At 40.5% G+C, this 21,079-nt stretch overlaps 2 protein-coding genes and 1 long non-coding RNA gene across 15 annotated transcripts in view; 1 reads left to right on the top strand and 2 right to left on the bottom strand.

Moving 5' to 3' along the window:
- Window positions 1-4,768, bottom strand: part of RABGAP1L (RAB GTPase activating protein 1 like) — a 229,200-nt gene extending 224,432 nt beyond the window's left edge. Inside the window, exons 1-2 of one of the 3 annotated variants that reach the window (XM_074546320.1) lie at window positions 4,617-4,744; window positions 3,656-3,963 (exon numbers count right to left, since the gene is read on the bottom strand). The gene's annotated coding sequence lies outside the window, so the exon portion shown is untranslated. Of the gene's footprint in view, window positions 1-3,655; window positions 3,964-4,616 lie in introns of all 3 variants that reach the window. The other 2 variants (XM_074546321.1, XM_074546319.1) reach the window with 2 other exon arrangements.
- LOC141729870 (uncharacterized) lies at window positions 4,083-5,757 on the top strand. The gene is made up of 3 exons (XR_012581432.1): window positions 4,083-4,435; window positions 5,280-5,369; window positions 5,501-5,757. It is a non-coding gene; the product is annotated as an uncharacterized LOC141729870 (long non-coding RNA).
- A 494-nt stretch (window positions 5,758-6,251) lies between these two features.
- The window catches only part of CCDC180 (coiled-coil domain containing 180), a 30,053-nt gene continuing 15,225 nt past the window's right edge, over window positions 6,252-21,079 (bottom strand). For 10 of the 11 annotated variants that reach the window (XM_074546311.1, XM_074546312.1, XM_074546317.1 and 7 more), the window contains 18 exons: window positions 20,660-20,840; window positions 19,992-20,138; window positions 19,589-19,733; window positions 19,269-19,385; window positions 18,758-18,856; window positions 17,769-17,882; window positions 16,854-17,092; window positions 16,233-16,285; window positions 15,415-15,496; window positions 14,359-14,430; window positions 13,370-13,436; window positions 13,035-13,179; window positions 12,513-12,673; window positions 11,570-11,707; window positions 10,463-10,574; window positions 10,113-10,218; window positions 9,439-9,577; window positions 6,252-8,048 (listed from right to left, as the gene is read on the bottom strand). In XM_074546311.1, coding sequence (XP_074402412.1) covers window positions 7,917-8,048; window positions 9,439-9,577; window positions 10,113-10,218; window positions 10,463-10,574; window positions 11,570-11,707; window positions 12,513-12,673; window positions 13,035-13,179; window positions 13,370-13,436; window positions 14,359-14,430; window positions 15,415-15,496; window positions 16,233-16,285; window positions 16,854-17,092; window positions 17,769-17,882; window positions 18,758-18,856; window positions 19,269-19,385; window positions 19,589-19,733; window positions 19,992-20,138; window positions 20,660-20,840 — 2,249 coding nt within the window. In that variant the 3' untranslated portion in view covers window positions 6,252-7,916. The remainder of the gene's footprint in view (window positions 8,049-9,438; window positions 9,578-10,112; window positions 10,219-10,462; window positions 10,575-11,569; window positions 11,708-12,512; window positions 12,674-13,034; window positions 13,180-13,369; window positions 13,437-14,358; window positions 14,431-15,414; window positions 15,497-16,232; window positions 16,286-16,853; window positions 17,093-17,768; window positions 17,883-18,757; window positions 18,857-19,268; window positions 19,386-19,588; window positions 19,734-19,991; window positions 20,139-20,659; window positions 20,841-21,079) is intronic. The other variant, XM_074546316.1, reaches the window with a different exon arrangement.

The following is a 21,079-nucleotide window of genomic DNA, read 5'->3' as shown; positions in this document are numbered from 1 at the left end:
CTACCAAATGTCTTCAGGAATCATCTAGATGATGGGACAGGCTGCATCCTCAGGAAGTTTCCAATGACACCAAAGTGGGAGGAGTGGTCAGCTCCACTCAGATCTGGCCAAGCTGGAGAAAGGCACCAGTAAGACTTTGTGAAGCTCAGTGAAGGCACGTGTGGGTCCTGTATCAGGGGCAGAACAACCTCCTGTGACAAGACAGGCTGAACACAAACTAGATAAAGACTCCATTTTTCAGAAAAGTATTTGGAGATCCCAGCAGACAGAACTGTGAAAACAAGTCACCAGTACATGCTCACAGCAAAGGCAGCTGAGCACAGCGTGGGCTGGATGCAGGAGTCCAGGCAGCAGATCCAGGGAAAGGTCAGTCCCCTCTGGTGAGCCCCTGTGAGCCCATGTTTGCAGTGCAGCTCCCTGGTGCAGGACTCACACAGACACTCTGGAGCACGTCCAGTGGCCAAGCTGGCCAGATGGCAGGAGCACATGGTGTACAATGAGAGGCTGATGGAACTGAGTTTGCACAATCTGCTCAAGAAAAGAGCTCTAAAGAATCCTTATTACTGTCAGCTCTCTAATGAAAGGCTGCAGAAGAGAGAACTGGACTCTTCTGGATAATGGACATTGACACGTTAAGAGGCAACAGACACAAGTTGGAAAGTAAATTTCAACTACCTTAAACAGAGGGAGGGCGGAAAGAAAAAATCATTGAGTGCAGTCAAATGTGGAAACAGATTGCCCAGAAAGGTGTTAAAGGCTGGAACAATCTTATCTAAATTATTCCTACTTTAATATATGCAGGGAGTTGGATTAGATGACCTCCAGAAGCCCCTTCCAACCTAAATGACTGTTTTAGGAATTTACTATTTGACCTGCCAATTATTCTATATTAGAAACTTTCCTTCAGCAGTTTTTGCATCAGGTTTATTACTTTCAATCATGTGTTTAAAAACTCGAGTTCTCCTGTACATACAGTCAGCCTACATCAAGTGTTGTACACAGAAATGGACATATCTCTTATCTTCTTGCCCTTAGAACTTCTTCCCTTTGTACTGCTGTGCTTCCCCCACAAACAGGGAATATGTTTTCAGCATCAGAAAAATTCTGCACTTTTAAGCTTACTTGATCTAAAAAAATCCACACTTTCTTCAGTATTCTGGCTCATGATACAGGGAGACAAGAGTAGGAAAGCAGATGGCTGTGACCCATCTCAAAGTGCTAAAAGTTACTTTTTACCCTCTGACCACTTAAAAACACTAGAAAGACACTTTTGCTACTCTTTCCAAAGAACAAGAAATATTCCATGAAAGAAACAATCTAACAGATGTTTTCCACAAGAGCCTTACTCACCTTTCAGAGCAATCTATTTTACTAAGCAGATTTTGGTGCCCCATTTATGTATTTATGTTCTGTTTACAAACAGTCACACCCAACAAACTAGTTTGTCAGCATCACAAAGTCCCCTCTGGGAACACTCCTGACAGCAAATTTGAATAAACATCTTAACAGCCACAGAGGTTTTCTAATAATCTACACATCGGTTTTGTTTCTCTTTAAAGTTAAGAACACAGGAAAAAGGTGAAAAAAATAATTTTCAAACATGCCAGTCTTTTTTATGGACTAGGACTCATCCAAAGAACAAGGAATCCCTTCACCAATCCAGGTTACAATAATGAGCTGTACCCATACAACGGAGTAAGACTGAGACTGGAACAAACTGCCAAAGGTATGAATTTCAAAAAACACATCTTATCAAAATATACTTGAAAACAACTTAACCTTCACTAAAAGGACACCTTCAGGAAGCTCAATGTTAATGCCTGAAAGGTGCATTTTAATTCTCACTTAATAGGTCAAGATTAAAATTCATGGGGAGAAGCTGAGAATTACTACAGGAATGATTAGTGTAGCTGGTGGCCCAAAGAGCAAACAAACCTTCCATAGTGTATTTCCACACATTTTTGCATCCTTTTTGTTAAAAGTGCCCTTTTTTTTTTAAATACCAAGATCAAGAGTGCCAACAAAACCTATCAGTCCATGGGGTGCATAAAATGAGTATAATCCCATGACAAATTAATCTAAACTAGAAATCAGAAAGTGTGTAATTACTAAGGTCAGTCAAGTTTGAAATAGCCTTCCTATTACAGCAGAGGTAATGGCAATATACAACTAATTATTTTTAAATTAGAGCAGAATAAATTTACAAAACCCCCTAACAATGCTGAGATCACTCCCTGAAACTAAGAACTCACCAAAAAGTTCAGAGAGCAGAACACATGAACAAAGGAGAGGGAAGAAGAAAACCACAGCAATGTCTGTGGGCCCAGGGAAGAACACAGACACATAGATGGTTCTTGAGTTCATATAATATTGTCAAAAGTCAAACAAAAAAATTGCCATGGCTTCATAATCAATCTAAGACATTGCTGGCAGAAAAAAAAAGAAAAAAAACACATTACTATCATTGCTACCTTCACCACAAGTCAATCAAACCCACAATGTAGGTTCTTCCAGCAGCACTGGCTTCTGCCATTAACTCAGTGACCACAAAGACAGGTCCCAGCTAAGGACATCACAACACCTGAGACTGCTCCACTCTCCCCTACCAACACAACTTCCTCCTCTGGACTGAGCCCACGTCCACATGGCCGGGCAAGCGAGCTGGGTCAGGAAGTTGCTGTAATCAGAGTACCTCAGGGAACACAAAAAAAGAAGAAATAGAAGTATATCTTTTAACCAGATTAGTTCTTTTTACTCACTTCCTGACTGTGGAAGTGCCTTTGATGAGAGAAGGAGCAGCCACAACGCAGACTGTCTTGAAATGCCAGGGAGTACACCAGGAACACAAGAGAGCCACATTATAAACTTGATCTTTTTGCAATCCCCTTACTAATATAATACTACCACAACTTCATCTGTGAATCATTTTTTAAAGAACTGAATTCTATTTTTAACAAAGCAATGCATTTCACTGTAACCATTTTAAAACACTGTAGAGCAATTTTTACAGTTCTCATATGTACAGCCAAGCTGTTCATAGCCCCTGAGTCCTTTTGGAAAAAAGCAGTTATTTTAAAAATCAAATAAATAAAACAAAACTAACCCCGCATGATTTTCCATCTCTGCCTAAAAGAGAAGGAAGTAGTGGAAGGCTCTGTCACTCACTAAATTTTGGGGTTCATCAGCTGGCGCTGGCCCCCCTCTGGACACTCACTGGCAGCATTCTTACAACACTGGAGTCAATTTGTGCTTACTGTATTTGTAGTCTTTTCAAGTTTAAACTACAAAGTAAGTTACCAATCATGTAATTATTACCGTCTAACCCACATAAACAGAGTTAGCTACAATCCTACTTAAAACCTAGGCAGAGGCATAATTTGCAGAACCAACCTTATAGGCCCAGTAAACCTTCATACAAGCTGGAGGCAGGCTGGTCTGACAGGCAGTCAGGATTTGGCCTATATCATAGAGGTTTGGTTAAATAAAGCCACAGCACCTTTTCTGCACTTAAAGGAGTAACAAAATGCTGCCTGTACCATCAACAAGACATCTCTCTGGAAACTGAAAGCACACCTGCCCTTCTGAAAGTTTTAGCTGAAAAACAACGTGGTAGTGAGACTAGAGCATGACAGTGAGAGAGAGAAGCAATGCTTACCTAAGCAAGTTATTTCTTAATTGTCACTCGATTTTTTTCTCTGTTTTAAAGAAGAACTGACATTTTGAATCTTTTTTCCCCCTCTTAGCCACACGATGGATGGATACAGCTGTGAAACGTGGTAGGATATTCCTTATTCACAGCACTATCAAACCAAGCACTCGTGGCAACACAGCTTTGAGTGTGACAGCAGGAGCAAAGTACACACGACACTGCAGGAACTTATCCAGGAGGAGAGTCAGCAAGTCCATTTCCTTCACTGCCGTCCCTGCTTCAGGTGGTGACAGCAGGTTTTCAAGTACTTTTATCTAAAGACAGGAATTTTGTACCAGCTTACGGGTCGGGAGAGAGTGGAAGAGGGCTTAAAAAAATAAACCACCAGAAAGAAAACAAACAGCCAGGGGGAAAAAAAAAAGAAAAGAAAGAAACAGACAACCAGCCCAAAACAAAACATAACGTAGATGAAATTGAATGAAATTGACTAAAAACGGAATGAAACTGACGCATGCAGACGCACAAATTTAGGACAGTAGTTTGATAGTCCGGGCTCTTGGGAAGTGACTTCACTTTTCCCGCAGAGGAGGCAGGGAGATGAACGCTTCCACAGCGCTCTCGCATTCCTGACCACGAAAACAACTTTATTTTTTAAATCTTGCACTGTGCTTCAGCTCCTCTCCTCCCGGAGCGCCACTGCCCAGGGAACTCCACACGAACAGACAAACACCAAATAACACGAACCGGCGGAACCATCGGCCCGCGGCCAGCGAGGAGCCACCTCAGGTCAGCGGGCACGATCTATCTGTCTATCCCCCCGTGACACGGGCTGGGCCGGCGGCTCCCTCTCCTCCCGCGCCCGCTCTCCTGAAGGAGCGGCGACCTCCCCGCCCGCGCCCCTCATGACACCCGCTCCGCCCCGCTCGCCCCGGCGGGGCAGGCCCGGGACAGCGTCGCGATCTCTCACCGGTGCAGCCGGGCCGTCCTCCCCGCGCTGCCGCTGCCTCCAGCCCGGCGGGGCCGCGCAGCCGCCTCAGGGCCGGGACAGCGTCGCCCACATTCCGGCGGCGAGAGGGCGGGCGGGTGCGCGCGCACGGCTGACACGGCGTGAGGGCGGGAGGGAAGGAGGGACGGCGGAGCAGCCGCTCTCGGTCAGCCGCTCTCGGCAGCGACAGCCCCGCCGGGAGCCCGGGGCCGCTGCGCGCTGCTCGGGGAGCGGCTCCGCGGCCGGCCCAGCCCGGCTTGCTGGCTTGTGCGGCCCCTCTGGGACACAATTACAGAATAGTTTGGGTTGGAAGCGGGCTTAAAGACCATCTCATCCCAGCTACCTGCCATGGACAGGGACAGCTTCCACTAGAGCAGGTTCCTTCAAGCTCCGTCCAACCTGGCCTTGGACACTTCGGGGATGGGACAGCCACAGCTTCCCTGGGGAACCTCGAGCGGGGCCTCACCACTCTCACAGGGAGAAATTTGTTCCTAATATCTAATCTAACCCTGCTCCCTAGTGGTAAGCAATTCCTCTGGGTCCTGTAACTACATGCTGTTGCAAGTAAATTCTCCCTGTAAGTTCCCTTCATGTACTGAAAGGCCACAATGCATTCTTTTCACCCCAAAGCCTTCTCTTTTCCAGGCTGAACAATCCCAACTCTCAGCCTTTTATCACAGCAGAAGTGTTCCATCCCCCTGATCATCCTGGTGCCTTCTCTGGATATTCCAACAGGTCCATATTCCTCCTCTGCTGGGACCCTAGAGCTGGAGGCAAGCAAGGTCTCACCTGAGCAGAGGGACAGAATCCTCCCCTCTGCTGCTGCCCACACTAATATTGATAAATGCTTCTCTCCCACTTGTCAGAAAGCATCCAGCAGGCACTGAATTGTGTCAAAATCCTCGCCCACAACTGCAGGACAATGGAAGCAACCTCTAAATCATGGTGCTCTTTGGCAAAAATGAATTAAGCTTGCCTTCAGATTTTGTACCCTGGTCTTGCCAAGTGGGATAGATTGTGTTTGCTTGGTGGATTGGTGTGGTTAAACAAATATTTAAAAAGTAAATATCTATGCTTAATTAAGTATAACCATTGTTTATGTTTAAATAAAATATGTTTAAATTATGACAGCTTGTCTTGTTGGGTTGTGTGTGTGAAACAAATTACATTTAAATTACCCCCAGCATGTATCCAGCTTGTCTGTGTCCTCCTTCTTTCAGATGCGGTTCAGCAAAATCTTAAGGAGTGTCAGGTCACAGCCTTCAAAAAAACAACTTTAGCATAAAAGCCAGTGGGCTGTGTCCTGTTGCCCCTGGGACAGCCAGACTGCCCATGTGGGCATTGATTTTAGGCTTTCTTGCCACTGAGGTTGAGAGGTTTGTTTGTTACATGGTCTTTTTTGAGCTGAACTGTCATAAAAAAAGGCAAGCGGGCAACCAGGCAAAGGAGAGCATTTCACAGGAGAAAAAAAAAAGAAAAGCCAGACTCTCTGGCCAGCTCCCCATTTAAGAATTCTTACTATTTGTCTATTAATGGTGTAAATTCAATTACCTCCAGATTCCTTTTATCCCACCACAGGTTCAGATAAACCACAAAAGCATGGGGAAATCAGAAGAATTCAGAGAGAGGAGGAAAATTATTTTCATGACTATGGCAATAGAGAAATAATAATAAGAAGAGAGTATCCCTGGCACTGTACCCAGGCACTGCACGCTGGTGTATGAATGTGGGTAATAAACAGAAGGAACAGAAAATCTAAACAAGGCAAGGCAAGAAAGGATGAGGCAAAAAAGGGGCAAGGGAAGGACAGAGAGGGGCAATGCAATGGAGGGGTGGGGTAGGGAAAGGCAGAAGGAAAGGGAAAGGCAGAAGGAAAAACCAAACAAGGGAGGGGCAAAACATGGCAAGGGCAGGCAAGAGAGGGGCAATGAAAGGCAAGGAGGGGAAAGGCAACAGGAAGTTAAGGCAAGGCAAAGAAATAAAGGGAGGAGGTCAGCAAGGCAAGGGATAGGCAAAGGAAGGAAAGAAAAGGCAGGGTAAAGGAGGGAGGGAATAGGAAGGCAAGGCAGCAGAGAGGAAAGAAGGGCCAAAGCAGAGGCAAAGAAAGGCAAGGCAAGGTAGGGGCAAGGAAAGGAAAATGACAGCAAGGCAAGGGAGAGGTAGGCAAAAAAAGGCAATGGAGAGGTAGGCAAGGCAAGGCAAGGGAGGGGAAAGGTAAAGAAGGGAAAAGGAAAGACAAGTCAAAGGAAAGAGTGGAGTAAGGCAAGTGTGGAGCATGGGATGGGCAAAGAAAGGAAAGTGAACATAAGGCAAGGGAGGGGCAAGGGTAGGCAATGCAAGAGGGGTCATGGGGGGGCAAGGATAGGTAAGGCAGAGGAAGGACAAGGTAAGGGATGGGCAAAGGAAGGAAAAACAAGGCAACACAAGGGAGAGGCAAGGTGAGAAAACACATGAGGGACAAGGCAAGGGAGGGGCAAGATGGAGGCGGGAAAAGGCAAAGAGGGGTAAGTCAGAGAGGCTAGGTAAAGCCAAGCAAGGGAGTGGCATAGGAAGGGTGAGGCAATATAAGGCAGGAGAAGGAAAAAGGGAGGGGAAAGAATGGGGCAAGGAAGGAACAAAGCATAGCAAGGAAAGTAAGGGGTAACAGAGAGGCAAGGCAAAGGAGGAGAAGGGAAGGAAAGGCAAGGGAGGGGCAGGCAAGGCATGGCAATGAAAGAAAGTGGTAGGCAAGAGTAGGCAACACAAGATAGGAGAGGAGAGGCAAGGAGTGGGAAAGGTAGGCAAGTCAAAGCTTGTTGAACCAAGACAACAAAAAATGTGTATCTTTTTCAGGCTGTCTATCTTCAATCCGAGGTCTCCGTGCAGAGGTGCTTGGGCACAGGGGCCTTGATGCCAGGGTGCTTTGTTAGGGATAGTTCTCTTTCATGCCTTGGGGAATTTTCAGACCAAACCACCTCTCAGGAGCAAAATTGCAACAAAATCCTGTAAACTCTGCTAATAAATATGCATTAAGTGCCCTTGCACTGAGGGTTCATGTGCACAAACACATGTGAATGGTAACATACTGATACTGAAAGCCAAAGCAGGTGGTTATGTAAAGATGAACATAGTAGTAGTCATAAGACTGCAAGAGGAAATGAGTGGTAACATGGAAAAACAAACAAAAACATGGCAAAATGTAGCTTCTTTCAATGCAACAGATTAATAAGATTAAAAATATCAGTGACATTCATACAAATTTGTCAATTTACACCAACAAAGCTCAGCAAAATGTGACTGATCTCAGATGTAGAGTCTCTTTATCTTCCGGACAGATTGTTCCCACCAATCACTCCAACGCTGAATTGCCAGCAGCTGAGCTGCACTTTCTTCCTTGATCTGGGCAAACAGCTGTTCAACTTTACTTTTGTATTTCTGTATAAAAAATCCCAACAATAGAAGACAAAATTAGTAGTGATGAAATATCATTTTATTTGCCTACATCCAGGTCCTGATCCATTGTGTCAGAAGACTGCATAGAGGCCATTTATTTTTTGCCTTTAACAACAGAACTATATGAATAATTACCTATTCCTTCTGTGCTCCTTTTAAAGACTTCTGAAATTGAATTATCAGCAATATTTAAATTTTGCTAAAATGCTGCAAGACCTTCATCTCACTTCCATTAGTTCCTAAGAGTAAGGAGTTGCCTTCTCTCAAGACAACACAGGATGCACTCGGGCTCTTGCTGGAACTTCTTAACTCAAAGGTATGAACTGAGCTATTACAAAACTGCTAAAAAGTTATTTCCTCTAGACAGAAACTTGTAGACTACCATAAAAACCTCAAGGCACTTTAATACTCTTAAAGAGTCCATGCTGCAAAACATAAAGTACTGTATTTTTAATGCAACAAACATGCAGGAAAATACTCCTGTGTGCGTGCATTCTATATCCAATCCTTTTATCCAACCATTTGTATCCAAACAACCACATTCCCTTCAAATCTGTGCTGTAATCAGGTTCCTGGGCACCAGAACTAGATGCATAAAACATACATGCAAATTGATAGTTTTGATGGCATTTGCCATCATTGACAGTGTATTTTACATTCTCCTATTCAAACCAGGTATTTTTTAAAAGTTAATTTGGTTCAGTGGGAGTACAATTACTTCCAGGTCAGATGCATAAAGACATCTCCAAGTGATTTAACATAAAAATATTCTCCTAACTGCTGAGCACTGCTGTTTTGAGAACCATTGTCTGTTCCAGTCAGAGGCAGAGTTGTCTGCATTCTTTTAACAGACTCAGTGAAGAAAGAGTGATTATTTTGATGGTGGAAACAGTCATCTGTGATAGTTGTGGATATAAGATATGTATGAAATATTTTACAACTCTTCATCTTTTATGGGAAAATCAGCTTTTGTGATCTAAGGCTGGAGCTAAAGGCTTCAGAAAGAAAGGTGAGGGAAAACAAGCAGGACTGCAATAGCACTGGGGCACAGCTGCTTTTGGAACTATGATGCTGCAAAATGCAGTGTCCTGTTTCTAACATCATCCATGCTTCTCTGCTGAAACAATTTCTTTGTATTATATCATGGAATGAGAAGACTCCATGAGGAACCAACCTTGTCTGCTTCTGACAGCATCACAAAGAAATGGACACGAGAAAGGATTCCTTCACACAGATAATATGGCCTTAAGATCTGCAAACACTGCATACTTTAAAAACTTACACACGCAACTAAGATTCTGTAATTGTCTTCTTAAAAAACCAAACCCACAACAGCAGCAGCCCACTCAAGAGTCCTTCCCCACAGACGCACCTCATATGCAGCTTGTCTTGCATCCACCACTGCCAGATGGCCCAGGGTAGTCTTAGCTGTTGAAACCGATGCAGTTCCTGGGCACAGAATATAGTCTGGAGTGTCAGGAACAGAAGTCTCAGGTATTCCTGGCCAAGACCTATAAAAAAAACAAACCAACCAAAACAAACACATGAGAAAAGATGTTAAAAGAAGTTAGAAAACAGATCATATTAATTCATGTTGCTTGTACTAAGGTGCCAAAGATCAATCTTATTTTTTTCCCTACCAAAGGTTTACCCTAAAAACGTCTTTGTTTAGTACAACTACCTGTTCTTTGAAAGCATCAGGATCTCTCCACAATATAGAATTAATTTCTTCTAAATGACAATACACAGACAATTATAGATGTGAATGTAATGAATTGATAACTAGTGACAAACAAGTGGCACAGCAATAGCAGTGACATGGTATTGTTTTGCAATACTATATGTAATTCACTTTTATTTGGATCTATTGCAATTCTTTCTTTAAAATCATTACCCACTCCAACTAGCTCATTACTAGTTCAATGACATTACTAACGTTCAGCTGCAGTTTCAACAAGTGCAGCAGAAAACTATGAGGACAGGGCTTGTTATGAGTTCCGAGCAGAGGAATTAGACAGAACAGTGTTCAGTATCTCCAAATACTACCTCCTTCCTCGTCTGACTGACTGTTGAACTTTGGAGGTTCCTGGAGGAAGTTCAGACTGTTTACGGCACATTAAAGTTGGCATCTTCTCTGTGGGTATTTCAGTTGCTGGGAGGTAACAGAAGATATGCTCAGCAGAAACAAAACAATGTCAGGAATATAACTGTTTTGGAATAATTGTGCAGCTCAATGCTCTTCACACTCAAGAAATAGCTTTGCATACTTTATTTTGCAAATCTTTTAATTTCAATCAAATAATCTTAATGTCAAAGCCTCTTCTTCCTCGGGACAGACTGCTGCAATATTTGACAAGGGAGAGGAGGCCTAAACAAGCAATCTCTTCTTTTCTTACCTGCTGCTTTTACATCATCAACAGTGATGGTATCATCTTGTTCCAACAGGAGCTTTTCAGTCAGGGCAGCCAGTGCAGAAAAAAAGTTCTGAGCACATTCAGCAGCACAATCCTGTTGCAACATTGGAGACAAGTGAGAGGAATTCCTTTGATAATTGGATCTCCTCTCCTTTTAACTTGGCTCTGAAAGACTACACAAATATCAGACCCTGGCATTCTGCAGCAGCTGCAGATAACAGACATAAGGCTCAAAGCTGCACATAAAAGGGTCTTAAAGTGTCTCTGCAGTATTCTTAACATTGCCTGATGATGTAAAGATCAAAAAACTGTAGAGTTTTGAGTACAGGTACCTAGTAGTTACACATTCGGGTTAAACATGATAAAAACAGCTTCTAGCCAAAGAGAAGATCATTTTGGAATTCAGGTACTTTGGGTGGAAGTGCTTAGCCCAGGTGTTATTCTCAATCAGGTATTTGTGTTTCTGTGTCTGTATGCAGAGCTAGGAGCAGAAGGACATACTATGGAATTAAAAATATCAGTTCTCTCAGACAGTGTAGAATTTGGAGTAAGTGGCCTGAGAGAACAAAATAACAGGCTGTAATGCTGGGGAACCAACCTTCAATTAACCCAGGGGGCAAAGGGGGAAAAGTATTTTGATTCCTGAATCTCTCCTGTAAATTCAGCTTATTTCAGTTCTTAATCTTATGTAGAAAAGTGACATTATTTACTAAGGAAATGCAGAGAGAAGAAGCCCTTCCAGGCATCTGTTGTCTGGAGGTAAGAGAACTAACCAGAGGATGTCACCACCACAGCCAATACTCCTCCCACCGTTAAGCTCACAGCCAGTAGGTTCTATGAATGATATAAAATATCAATAAGTTCCACAATGTATCTAAGCAGCTGTATGTGTGCAGATATATTTATGTCTATATTGATCTAATGCTGACAATATACCACTTAAAAGTGTAGCAATATATGAACAGGATTGCTTAAAACTGCAAAAAATTTCAAGTTTCCTTTGGATGGGGAGGAAGAATGTATCCAAAATACACCCTTCTTTCCAAATAAAACATTTAAGTTCACATTAAGCAGGGGCTTTACAATTACCTGCAGCATCTTTGTGTTGAGGTGAACACCATCAGTTTGATCTTTTTGCCTTTTCATTTCCTCTTGGCACAAAGCCTCCAGCTGAAGGCAGTTATTTGGGTGTCCCAGGGAGTAATGTAATTTTCTCCGGTGCCTAGTCTTTAAGCAAGTAGGTAAGAAAGAGATGCTTTCAGTAAAGAATATACTGTGAGTCACAAAAAGGAAGAAGTAAACCCCAAACATTTTCTATAAAGGCATTGAGAAAGACAAGGAAAATGGAGCTACTTCTTGGCTGTCTGGATATAAGCTTTGCAGTGCAATATGCACCAAATTGCCTGTCTGCTGGCCTCTGGTCTCACTCTGGGATTTATTTTCAATAAAAAATCATCTCTTCTACCATGTGGTAAATAAACTACTTTTTATATCTCTGTATTTGTAATTTTTACATCTCTATATTTGTAATTTTTACCTAATTCTTAATACTCAGACACAATCTCAAGACACTTTAGCCTTTTCTGTGTGATCTCCATTATGATTCTGTTCTCAGTTCTGATATTATTTGACAAAATATGCCTCTTTTATGGATGATGATAAATATAGTATTTCATTATCCCTCCATCACAGTTTTTACAGAGGAGTGCACCCATACAGTAGGAGCTGTCTGGTCATACTCCAAGCTCACAGAGTTGACAATCCAAGTGTAAGATGAAAGGCAGAGGTGAGAAGATCAGAAAGAGGCAGCTCAGCGCTGGAAGCTGGGAGAGAAGGGACAGAGTTCCACAAAATCCAAAGCTTCCAGGAGAACTAAGCAGACTAAGTGCTTACTAACAGAGAAAACTCTGTGGTCAGCTCAGCAGAGAGTGATGAAGCAAACAGTGAGAATGAGAAAAATGAAATGTTATCACTCTGATGCACTTACCATGGGTTACACTATAAAGCACTCTAGTATGTCCATGGTACCTACCTTCATATCTTCCCAATCTTTCAGCTGTCTGTTGAAGAGATCCTGAATACGCCCAGTAAAAGAGCTGAGCTTCTGCTCATGTTCTTTTAAAAGACTTTCCACAACCAGTTGGGAAACAGAAGAGAGCTCCTCCTCAAACCACTTCAGTTGATCCTGAAATTCTTTTTGAAAAAGACAGGGTGTGCATGTGACACAAACAGCCTGGAATTTTCTCTCCCAGAGATTGTGTCCCTGACATTCCTTTTTCTAGGTGCAATGCTTTGAGAAACATACACTTGCTCAAAGATGTGACTTTGGACAGGTCTTTTAACTTAGTCAAGTGCCCTTTGCTACAATTTTTGTAGCTGATAAAACATACGAAAAGAATACTGGCTCAATTTCCAGTAAAGTCAACTGGAGTTTTTCCACTGAGTGTGATGGATTACGACAACAATGTAATTCTTGGTCACTGAAATTTTCACCTTATATACACATGAAAATTACATACACAAGAAAATGCAAGTCTTAACTGAATGAATTTACCCCCAAGACAAAAATTGTAGTAATCATCTGTCTGCCTTTGGTATGACAGTAGTTTCATTCTGATCATGTCTGCCCAATGTTCAAATGTGTCTGGCAGATCTTCAAGCATCCCCAAGTAAGGATTCTTCTTGTCTCCATAGAACTCCTGCAGAAGGGAAAAATAAACCAGAAAAATGTTGATAACACATTTAAACACATCACATCTAGGTAAACAGCAGTAGGAGAAGAAAGGAAAATGTATGGACTACCAAATATTGAAAGAAGCAAATAATGTCTCTGACACAGGAGCACAACTATGAAAACAGAGCTGACTAAAGAACATGACATTTCCTTACCTCACCAAGACAGAGCAAGGTGTTGTTACCATTCCAGAGAATATTCAAAATAATTCCCTTAAAAGTACTGAGAACAAAAAAAAATTAAAATTTTAAAATATCATCACACTGTTAAATAATCATACTGTCAATATTCACTGTTTTTCAAGTATTTTGTTCAGGTTAATTTTAGTACATTTTTCAGAGCATACACAAACCAATGTTCAGAATGCCTAAGAACCTTCCCCCACATTAGCACAGCTTCTCTTCATATGCAGCCAGGACAAGGGGCTATTGTAATTGCTCACTGGAGAGAACAGCCATGTCACTGTCACAAAAAAGCAATCTTAGCCAAATTCCTGTGCCCAAAGAGCTTACCATGCATTTTAGATAAAGCAAAAATATTTCAAGGTGGGTCTAGCTGTTTACTGGAACCATTTTGAAACACTATAGAATAAAATTCCCAAACACTTAAACAGCTTAAGCATTAATTTCAATAGTTTTGCATGGCATGTACAAAACATCTCAGGTCTCTAGTCTACAGCTGCACATATGAAGAAACAATAGATAATTTTCCTAGTGAAGGGGAATGGAACCTTGCTTATTCCAATAAATACAGAATACAAGAATAAAGATATAAAATGTATTTGTCTTCTTAGGTGTGAAAATAATTGAAAGAGAGGCTATTTTACATTCCTCACCCACTTCTTATAAATGTACAAAATGGGCTCCAATAAGATCTCCACTTCAGGCATTAGACAGAATGAACCAGATGCCTTGCATCTTCACTATTATTACACTGCAAAAAGGAACTGCTCCGGAACTACTCTGACCTATAAATATCAAGGCTAAATACCTCAAAATTCAATGGTGAACTCTAAGTCATAATGATAGACAGATAGATACATAGACAGATCCATAGATACATGTAGGGTATATAGAATATACCTCTATAAAAACATAGAGGATCTTTATAGATTCACTTCTTGTTCTGGAAATACATGACTTACTCAGACTCTGTAGGTGTCTTTCCAAATATCTGGGATCTATCATCCTTGGTAAGAGATTTTCTGCCTTTTTCACTGGAAAGGCAAAACATTAATTTGAAACTATCCACAAGTGTTTTCTATCTCTGGCTGATAATTTGAGCTTGTCAGTCATATGACAGAGATGAAACTGGAGAAAAATTGGTAAAATCCTAACTCTAGAACCAGTATTCTATGTGTCCTGGTTCTGGTCAGGACAGGGTTAATTTCTGCAGCAGCCAAGAGGGGAAATGGCCAGGACATGGAGGTTATTCTCTACCTCTCATCATTGTGGGGGTGGCTGGAAGGGTCCCTGCTCTTGGGGAATGTGGTGGCAGTCTCAGGGGCTTCCTCGTGGTGAGCATTCACACATGAATCACTTGCCTGTCTTGTACACTTTCCTATTTACATTGCTGCTGTTACTATTAGTTTTTTTTATCTCACTGCTGTTCCTAATAAACTGTTTTAATCTCAACTTTATCTTCACCTTTTGTGCTCCAATTTTCCCTCTCCAGCTGCTGCAGGGAAAAGGGAGTGAGCACAGGTTTTGGAGTGTTTTGCTAGGAGCACAAAATTGGGAATACCATTCCCAAACCATGACAATATAAAGACAGTATTTTGATGGAAAAAATTCTCAGAATTCTCTTCTAAACTCTCAGTTGTTCAAAAAGTTTTTGTTTTCACTATTACAGTAGCTCATTTCATCAGTCTGTGGACAAAGCTGAAGACAAACGATTGAGTCCCACCTGAAAATTTAGCCACATTGATTTAAGAGTTAGTCTATATATCAACAAATTCAAAATACAAAACAGCACCAGGTGAAGGAGAAGAATAATATTTTTCCAGCCAAAATCTGGGGGAAAAAACCCCACAAGGCTGATCATGGGGACATAAACAGGTAAGAGATTCCAAGTGATAAGCATCAGATGGAAAGAAGGCTATACAAACAAGCAGTAAGAATCTTTCAATGGATAGACAAAGTTTAGGTAAATTCTTGCATAGGAATATTTTAAGTGGAATTCTTCCTTTCAGGGGTCGCACCTTTTTTTTCTCTTGGTTTCATCCCGAGATGACCTCTTGCTAGAAGACTTCTGAGAATGTGCATCAGATACCCTCTTCTTTCCTGGGGGAAGAACAGCATACAGTCAACAAGGAAAGAAGAATATTGCACAAATGCCAACTGAAGTGCTTTTTGTGTATATATGTATTTTGTATGTGTATACATGTATTCTTATTTCTGTAACATTTCCTTACAAGATTGAAGGGACAACTACAGGAGCAATCATTTCTGTCACACAGTAACCTGAAGTAGCTCAGAAGTGGCAACAGCAGTAAAGGTCCCAGAAATGTAACATAAAATACATGGTAGGTGGAGAAGATTTAAAGTAAAATGGAGGCAGGGAAAGAAAGAGAATGAATAGGTTACATTCACAGTATTGGTGGGCATGGGGACTTGCAGATGTGAAAGCTTTGGAATGTCAAAGTCTGCAGAAGAGAGATGAGGAAGTGGGAACACTAGGTAGGGAGCATCTAGGATTACCTCTGTGCTCACCTTTGAGTAGATGATGACATAGTGTCAGAAGGATCCCTGATTTCCTATATACTTCATGATTCCTATTCTGCTTCTTTTCTCAATCCATTTCCCTTTTGCTATCACAAACACAGGCACTCTTTATAATATTATCATCTCATTCTGCAGCTTTCATCACTTTAGGAGCCCAAAATCATCTTTATCTCAATAAAGATGCTCAGGGAAAAAGCTGAGAAGCTCAACTATCTCAGAGTTCCTAGCATAGAAGTCACATGCCAGGAATTGCAATTTAGATGAAAAGAAAATATTAAAAGAAATACAGGCACACCTGGAATCTTTTTCCCCCGATTTAGGTCTCGCAATTTTTTTGATGGGTCAAATCTGAAAAGAAAAAAAAAAAAAGAGCTAAGTACTACTGCATATCCTGTCATTTTATGTTCTATACTATATTATATAGCAAATTCTATATCCCTATCATGTGCTAAATGAGTTAAATTTCTGAGATCATATTTAAAAGATAGGGTTACTTTTACAACTGACAGTGTCTATAGCAGTAATTTCATAGGACTGATTATTTAACTGGAATTTTGGAATTTCTACAAGCAAAACTGCATTCAAATACTATTTGGAAATCAAACATTTGTCACACTCTTAATTTTACACTTTGTATATTCAGTCAACTATGTAGCAGGTAGTCACTTTTAACTAAAATAAGGCTCTAGAAGAGAAAAATAAAATACCTAAAATTTATCATTGTCTACTAGATGTCACTCACAAAGGGGTATTTTTGGCTGTGAGAAATCTTGGTTTCAAAAAGAAAGCAATCTCACCTAGACTAATTTTTAAATTTAGACTGATTAAGAAATTCCTAGTAGTATTACCTATGACCAGTCTATTCACTAGTTCTGGGCAAAGAAAATATAAAATAAAATATAAATAAAGTCCTTACCCAGCTAAATTTCCAATAACTTTTATTGCCAAATCATCAAATATTGATGTACCCATTCCACTTGGATTTAACAAAGGGAATTTGTCAGGATCCAGTCCCATCACCATCCTTCTGCTCTCAGAACTCAGACTGTCCCTTGGAACAGCAGGAGCAAAGGAAGCTTGTGACCTCCGATCCACGTCAGGAGTGGCTGAGTGCTCCTGCAATGTCCCATCTGTGCCAGGAGTGGGGAGGGCCTCCTGAAATGGGAAGAAAAATGAAGCCCTGTAGACCACAGCAGGCAGTAAGTGAAAGCATTCTATGTAATGACTGACTACTAGAGCAGATTTTCTAAACAGACAATATCTTGCTCACAGGCTGAAATAAACTTTTTGTCATTCTAACAGCAATATTGTTACAGTTATTCAGCTCTAAAACACTTCAAAGCAGTTAAAAGTAGGTTCTCATAATAATCATAAACTACTTAAGGATATACTCTTAAAACAATGATTCACTGAGATTACAAAATTAAGACAGACTTTCCAGAAAAGGGAGGAAAGAAAACACAACCTGCTTGACAAAAACAAAATCCCTTCAGGACACATTTGGGATTTTTTAAAAAAATAATTTAAAGAAACCTGTGAAATATGTACTTTACTTCTGAATAGTGCTACACCTTGAAAACAAACTCTTGTGAAGAACTGAGCAACTCATTGCAATGCCATGTATCTCTTCAGCATTTTGGAAACTTGCTGATTTACTCAACCTCTAAAAAAGGGCTGTCCTAATCTTAGTGTCTTTGACACCTTGGCATAATGCAGATTCTTATTTCATTTGAGACCTGAAAGCACAAAATCTGAAAAGCCATTAAAACATGTACATGTGAAAATTCTCTTAATATTAAATAAAATACAGAGAATGTGAATGTTATCTTACAGTGGCAGGTGGGATATTTGCTTTTACTACAAAGCAGTCAAGATACTTGCTCCTCTTTTCCAGCTCTTCCAACATCTCTCTGGCAAAAGCATACAACTCTTCAGAGGTTAAAGCCTAAAAGATATGATAAAACAGATGGTATTTACTAAACTGACTGTTCTAACCTTTTCACACATGCTGACTCTTGCAAACAATATTATTTGCCTTTGTTCTGTCACCAGTTTATGTACACAGACATGGAAGCAATGAGATTCTACAAGGGGCTGAGGTTTTGGTTTGGCAAACAGGAAAACAGGTACTGACTGTCCAAAAAGGACTGTTGTGGTTTTAAACCCAGCTGGAAATGAAGCATCACACAGCTCAACCCTCCTTGCCCTGGTGGAATAGGGAGGAGAATCAAAACTTGTATGCTAAGAACAATTTAATCATTTAAAATAAAGTGAAATTCAGTGATAATGGTAAATAATAATAATAATAAAAAGGGAAAAACAAGTGATGTACAATACCATTGCTCACCACCTGCTGACCAATGCCAAACCCCCCTTCCTGGGGGGCCAGAATGGCCCTTCCAGATAACTCCCCCAGTTTATAAACTGGACATGACATTCCATGGGCTGCAATATCCCTTTTTTGGCCATTTTGGGTCATCTGTCTCAGCTATGCTCCCTCCCAGTTTCCTTTGTGAACCTCCTCAGTGACAGAGCAGGAGACAAGGAAAAAAAAAGTCCTTGGCTTAGGATAAACAGGACTTAGCAAAAACTGAGTTATCAACACCATTCTCATTCTGAATCCAAACCACAGCACTGCAATGGCTACTGAGAAGATATTAACTCTATTCCAGCTGAATTTCTGAACAAAAATTCTGTGTTTCTGCCCAACCCCAAATATGAGGAAACATAATTCTTTCTTGAAAATATTAGTTTACACGAAATTAATAACAATTAATAGCAAGTCAAATTAAATACCATTACATCCTGATTAGAACTTACTTCTTTATCTGCAGTAGAATAAACATAAGCATCTATCTTCTGCTGAATCTTTTCCAGGTAAGACTTTAATGTGACTGACTGCAAATTGGAATTCGCTACCTAAAGCAGAAGCAAACTTTAAGAAACTGGAAAAGTAAAATCCCCATTCACAGGAATTTCCGAGGCTCTACTTTCAAACCATTAGAACCACTGAAAAAAACTGGTTAAAAATCCCTGGTAATCAGAGGAGAAGCTGAAAACAGTAATTCACAAAAGCAGCTGCAGAACACAAAAATATTGGTGAATTCAGATGTACATACTCAATGTGCTGCAAGGCCATAGTGTTCCAGCACAGCTGCAGCAATATTCAAAATAATTTTTTTAAGTGGATAGTGACAGAAAACCGGTCTTAAATTAACATGAAAAATTATGTAATATTTCTCCACTATGAAATCAGCCAAAATCTCCTCAAAAGCATAACAGAAAACTATTATACTGAATTTAAGCAAAGTTCTCATGTTCCTGTTTGTACCTCTGATTTGATTTGCTGTCGTAGCTTTCTCAAACATTGATGGACCTTCTCCATAAAGGCTCGGCTCAGAGACAGAGAAGCAAACTTTTTTCCACACTGCTTGAGAACTTCATTAGCCTTAAAGAATGTCAGAAACCAAAGACAGATAATTTTTCACTTTTTAAAACTCAAATGATAGAACTTGCCATTCTACCAATTTTTTCCACCACGTGACTGCCAAACAGACAGACTGACAGTTCTAATCTGAAAGCAGGCTGACTGCAAATTGCATCAAATATGTCAACAGAAAACATCATTTGAAATATTATCATTCTGCATACCTGATTCAAGCAGCTCGACTTTAATTGCTCCACATCTTTCTTGATTGAACTTTCAATCAAGTCAATTTGTTTACTTTCTTTCTGTAGACACTCATTGAAAAACTTTACCTCCTCAGATGTAAAGTCACCATTCTCTGAAAATAATCTGAAAGCAAACATATAAACAATTGGCTGTGAGTCATTTTACTCCAAGACCATTTTAGTTAAGCAGCCCTGAAACAACACAAATGTGATGAAAACAGCATAATAATTGTGGTTTAACAAGATACATTTCTTTTTCTAAATAGGAAATTAGATGAATAACAAAATAAACTTTAGTTTTACTGTTCTACCTATGCATCAAACACCAATTCCCAGAACTAGGTCACCATTTATAAACAACACTTCCATGAAATCTATGTACCTGCAACTTTTGAGAAAATCCACATTTGAATCCCTTAGTTTTCCAAAAGCTTCCTCCAAGTGCTGCTGGTAACTTCTCACAGTAATTCTGATTGATTCCAGCTGGTTGTGGATCTCTGATTCCAGATTATTGCTAGAAGAAACTGACCTAACAGCAAATAATAAAAAACAGAGAAAACTTGTCTGAAGAGGAACACACAGGATGATTCAGCAAGTTCTGGCTGTAAAGACATGAAAAAAACTGAGGACTCCAAAGTGATTTATGACTCTCAAAGCAGCTCCCTGAGCTGGGATGGTTTGGATGAACCCATGGAAGATATCAGCAACAGCTGATACTATTTGGCACTTCTCTTCAAAAACAAATAGTCAACTGGTATTACTGTGCACATTCAGTAAACTGGATAAAATCTAAACAGATGAAACACCTCTTCTACTTAAAGACTGCCAACACTTTGAAAGGAGATGAGAATTTCCATGTGTCCAGTCCTGATTTCAATTTCTTCAGGGAAAGAGAATGAAACTCTTTACGTTTTTAAGTGTTATGAAGTAGTCTTCATTGAAGAGCAATGACACACAAAACAGGTTCAGAATGCAAACCATAAACATCTCAGACAGCAATCAGGAGTAATTAACTAGGCAGATTCACAGCAACAGCAGTGGCACACTTACTGCCCAGTCACAGGAGCGTGGAGCAAGTCATACTCCAAGTTTTGGACTCGGGAATGAAAGTTTGTGTTCAGGTTCTGTAGCTGGTCTGAAAATTTGAGGAATTCAGCTTTCTCCTTTTCCAGGCTTTCTGCCAGCACTTTACAGTGGCACTCAAGGTTCTCTTTGTGAAGTGACAGCTTCGCTGAGAAGAAAGGAAGTTTACAATAGGGACATTATTTCCTCTTTACTGTGAGCTATCACAATGCCCAGTTAAGCTGTGATCAACTGCAGCAGCAAAATAAACAAAGAGCTCATAGTAGCTAAAATATACAAATTAAATATATTCAGTTTGGTTTCTTTGACTTTTCTCCTGTGAAAGACGTATATCCTTAACAGCCCCTAAACCATACAAACCACAAATGCCTCTTGTTTGCTCTAAGC

This window comes from Zonotrichia albicollis, chromosome 8 (assembly GCF_047830755.1).
Source record: "Zonotrichia albicollis isolate bZonAlb1 chromosome 8, bZonAlb1.hap1, whole genome shotgun sequence".
NCBI classification, from domain to species: domain Eukaryota; kingdom Metazoa; phylum Chordata; class Aves; order Passeriformes; family Passerellidae; genus Zonotrichia; species Zonotrichia albicollis.
This window is presented reverse-complemented; position numbering and strand designations above follow the sequence as displayed.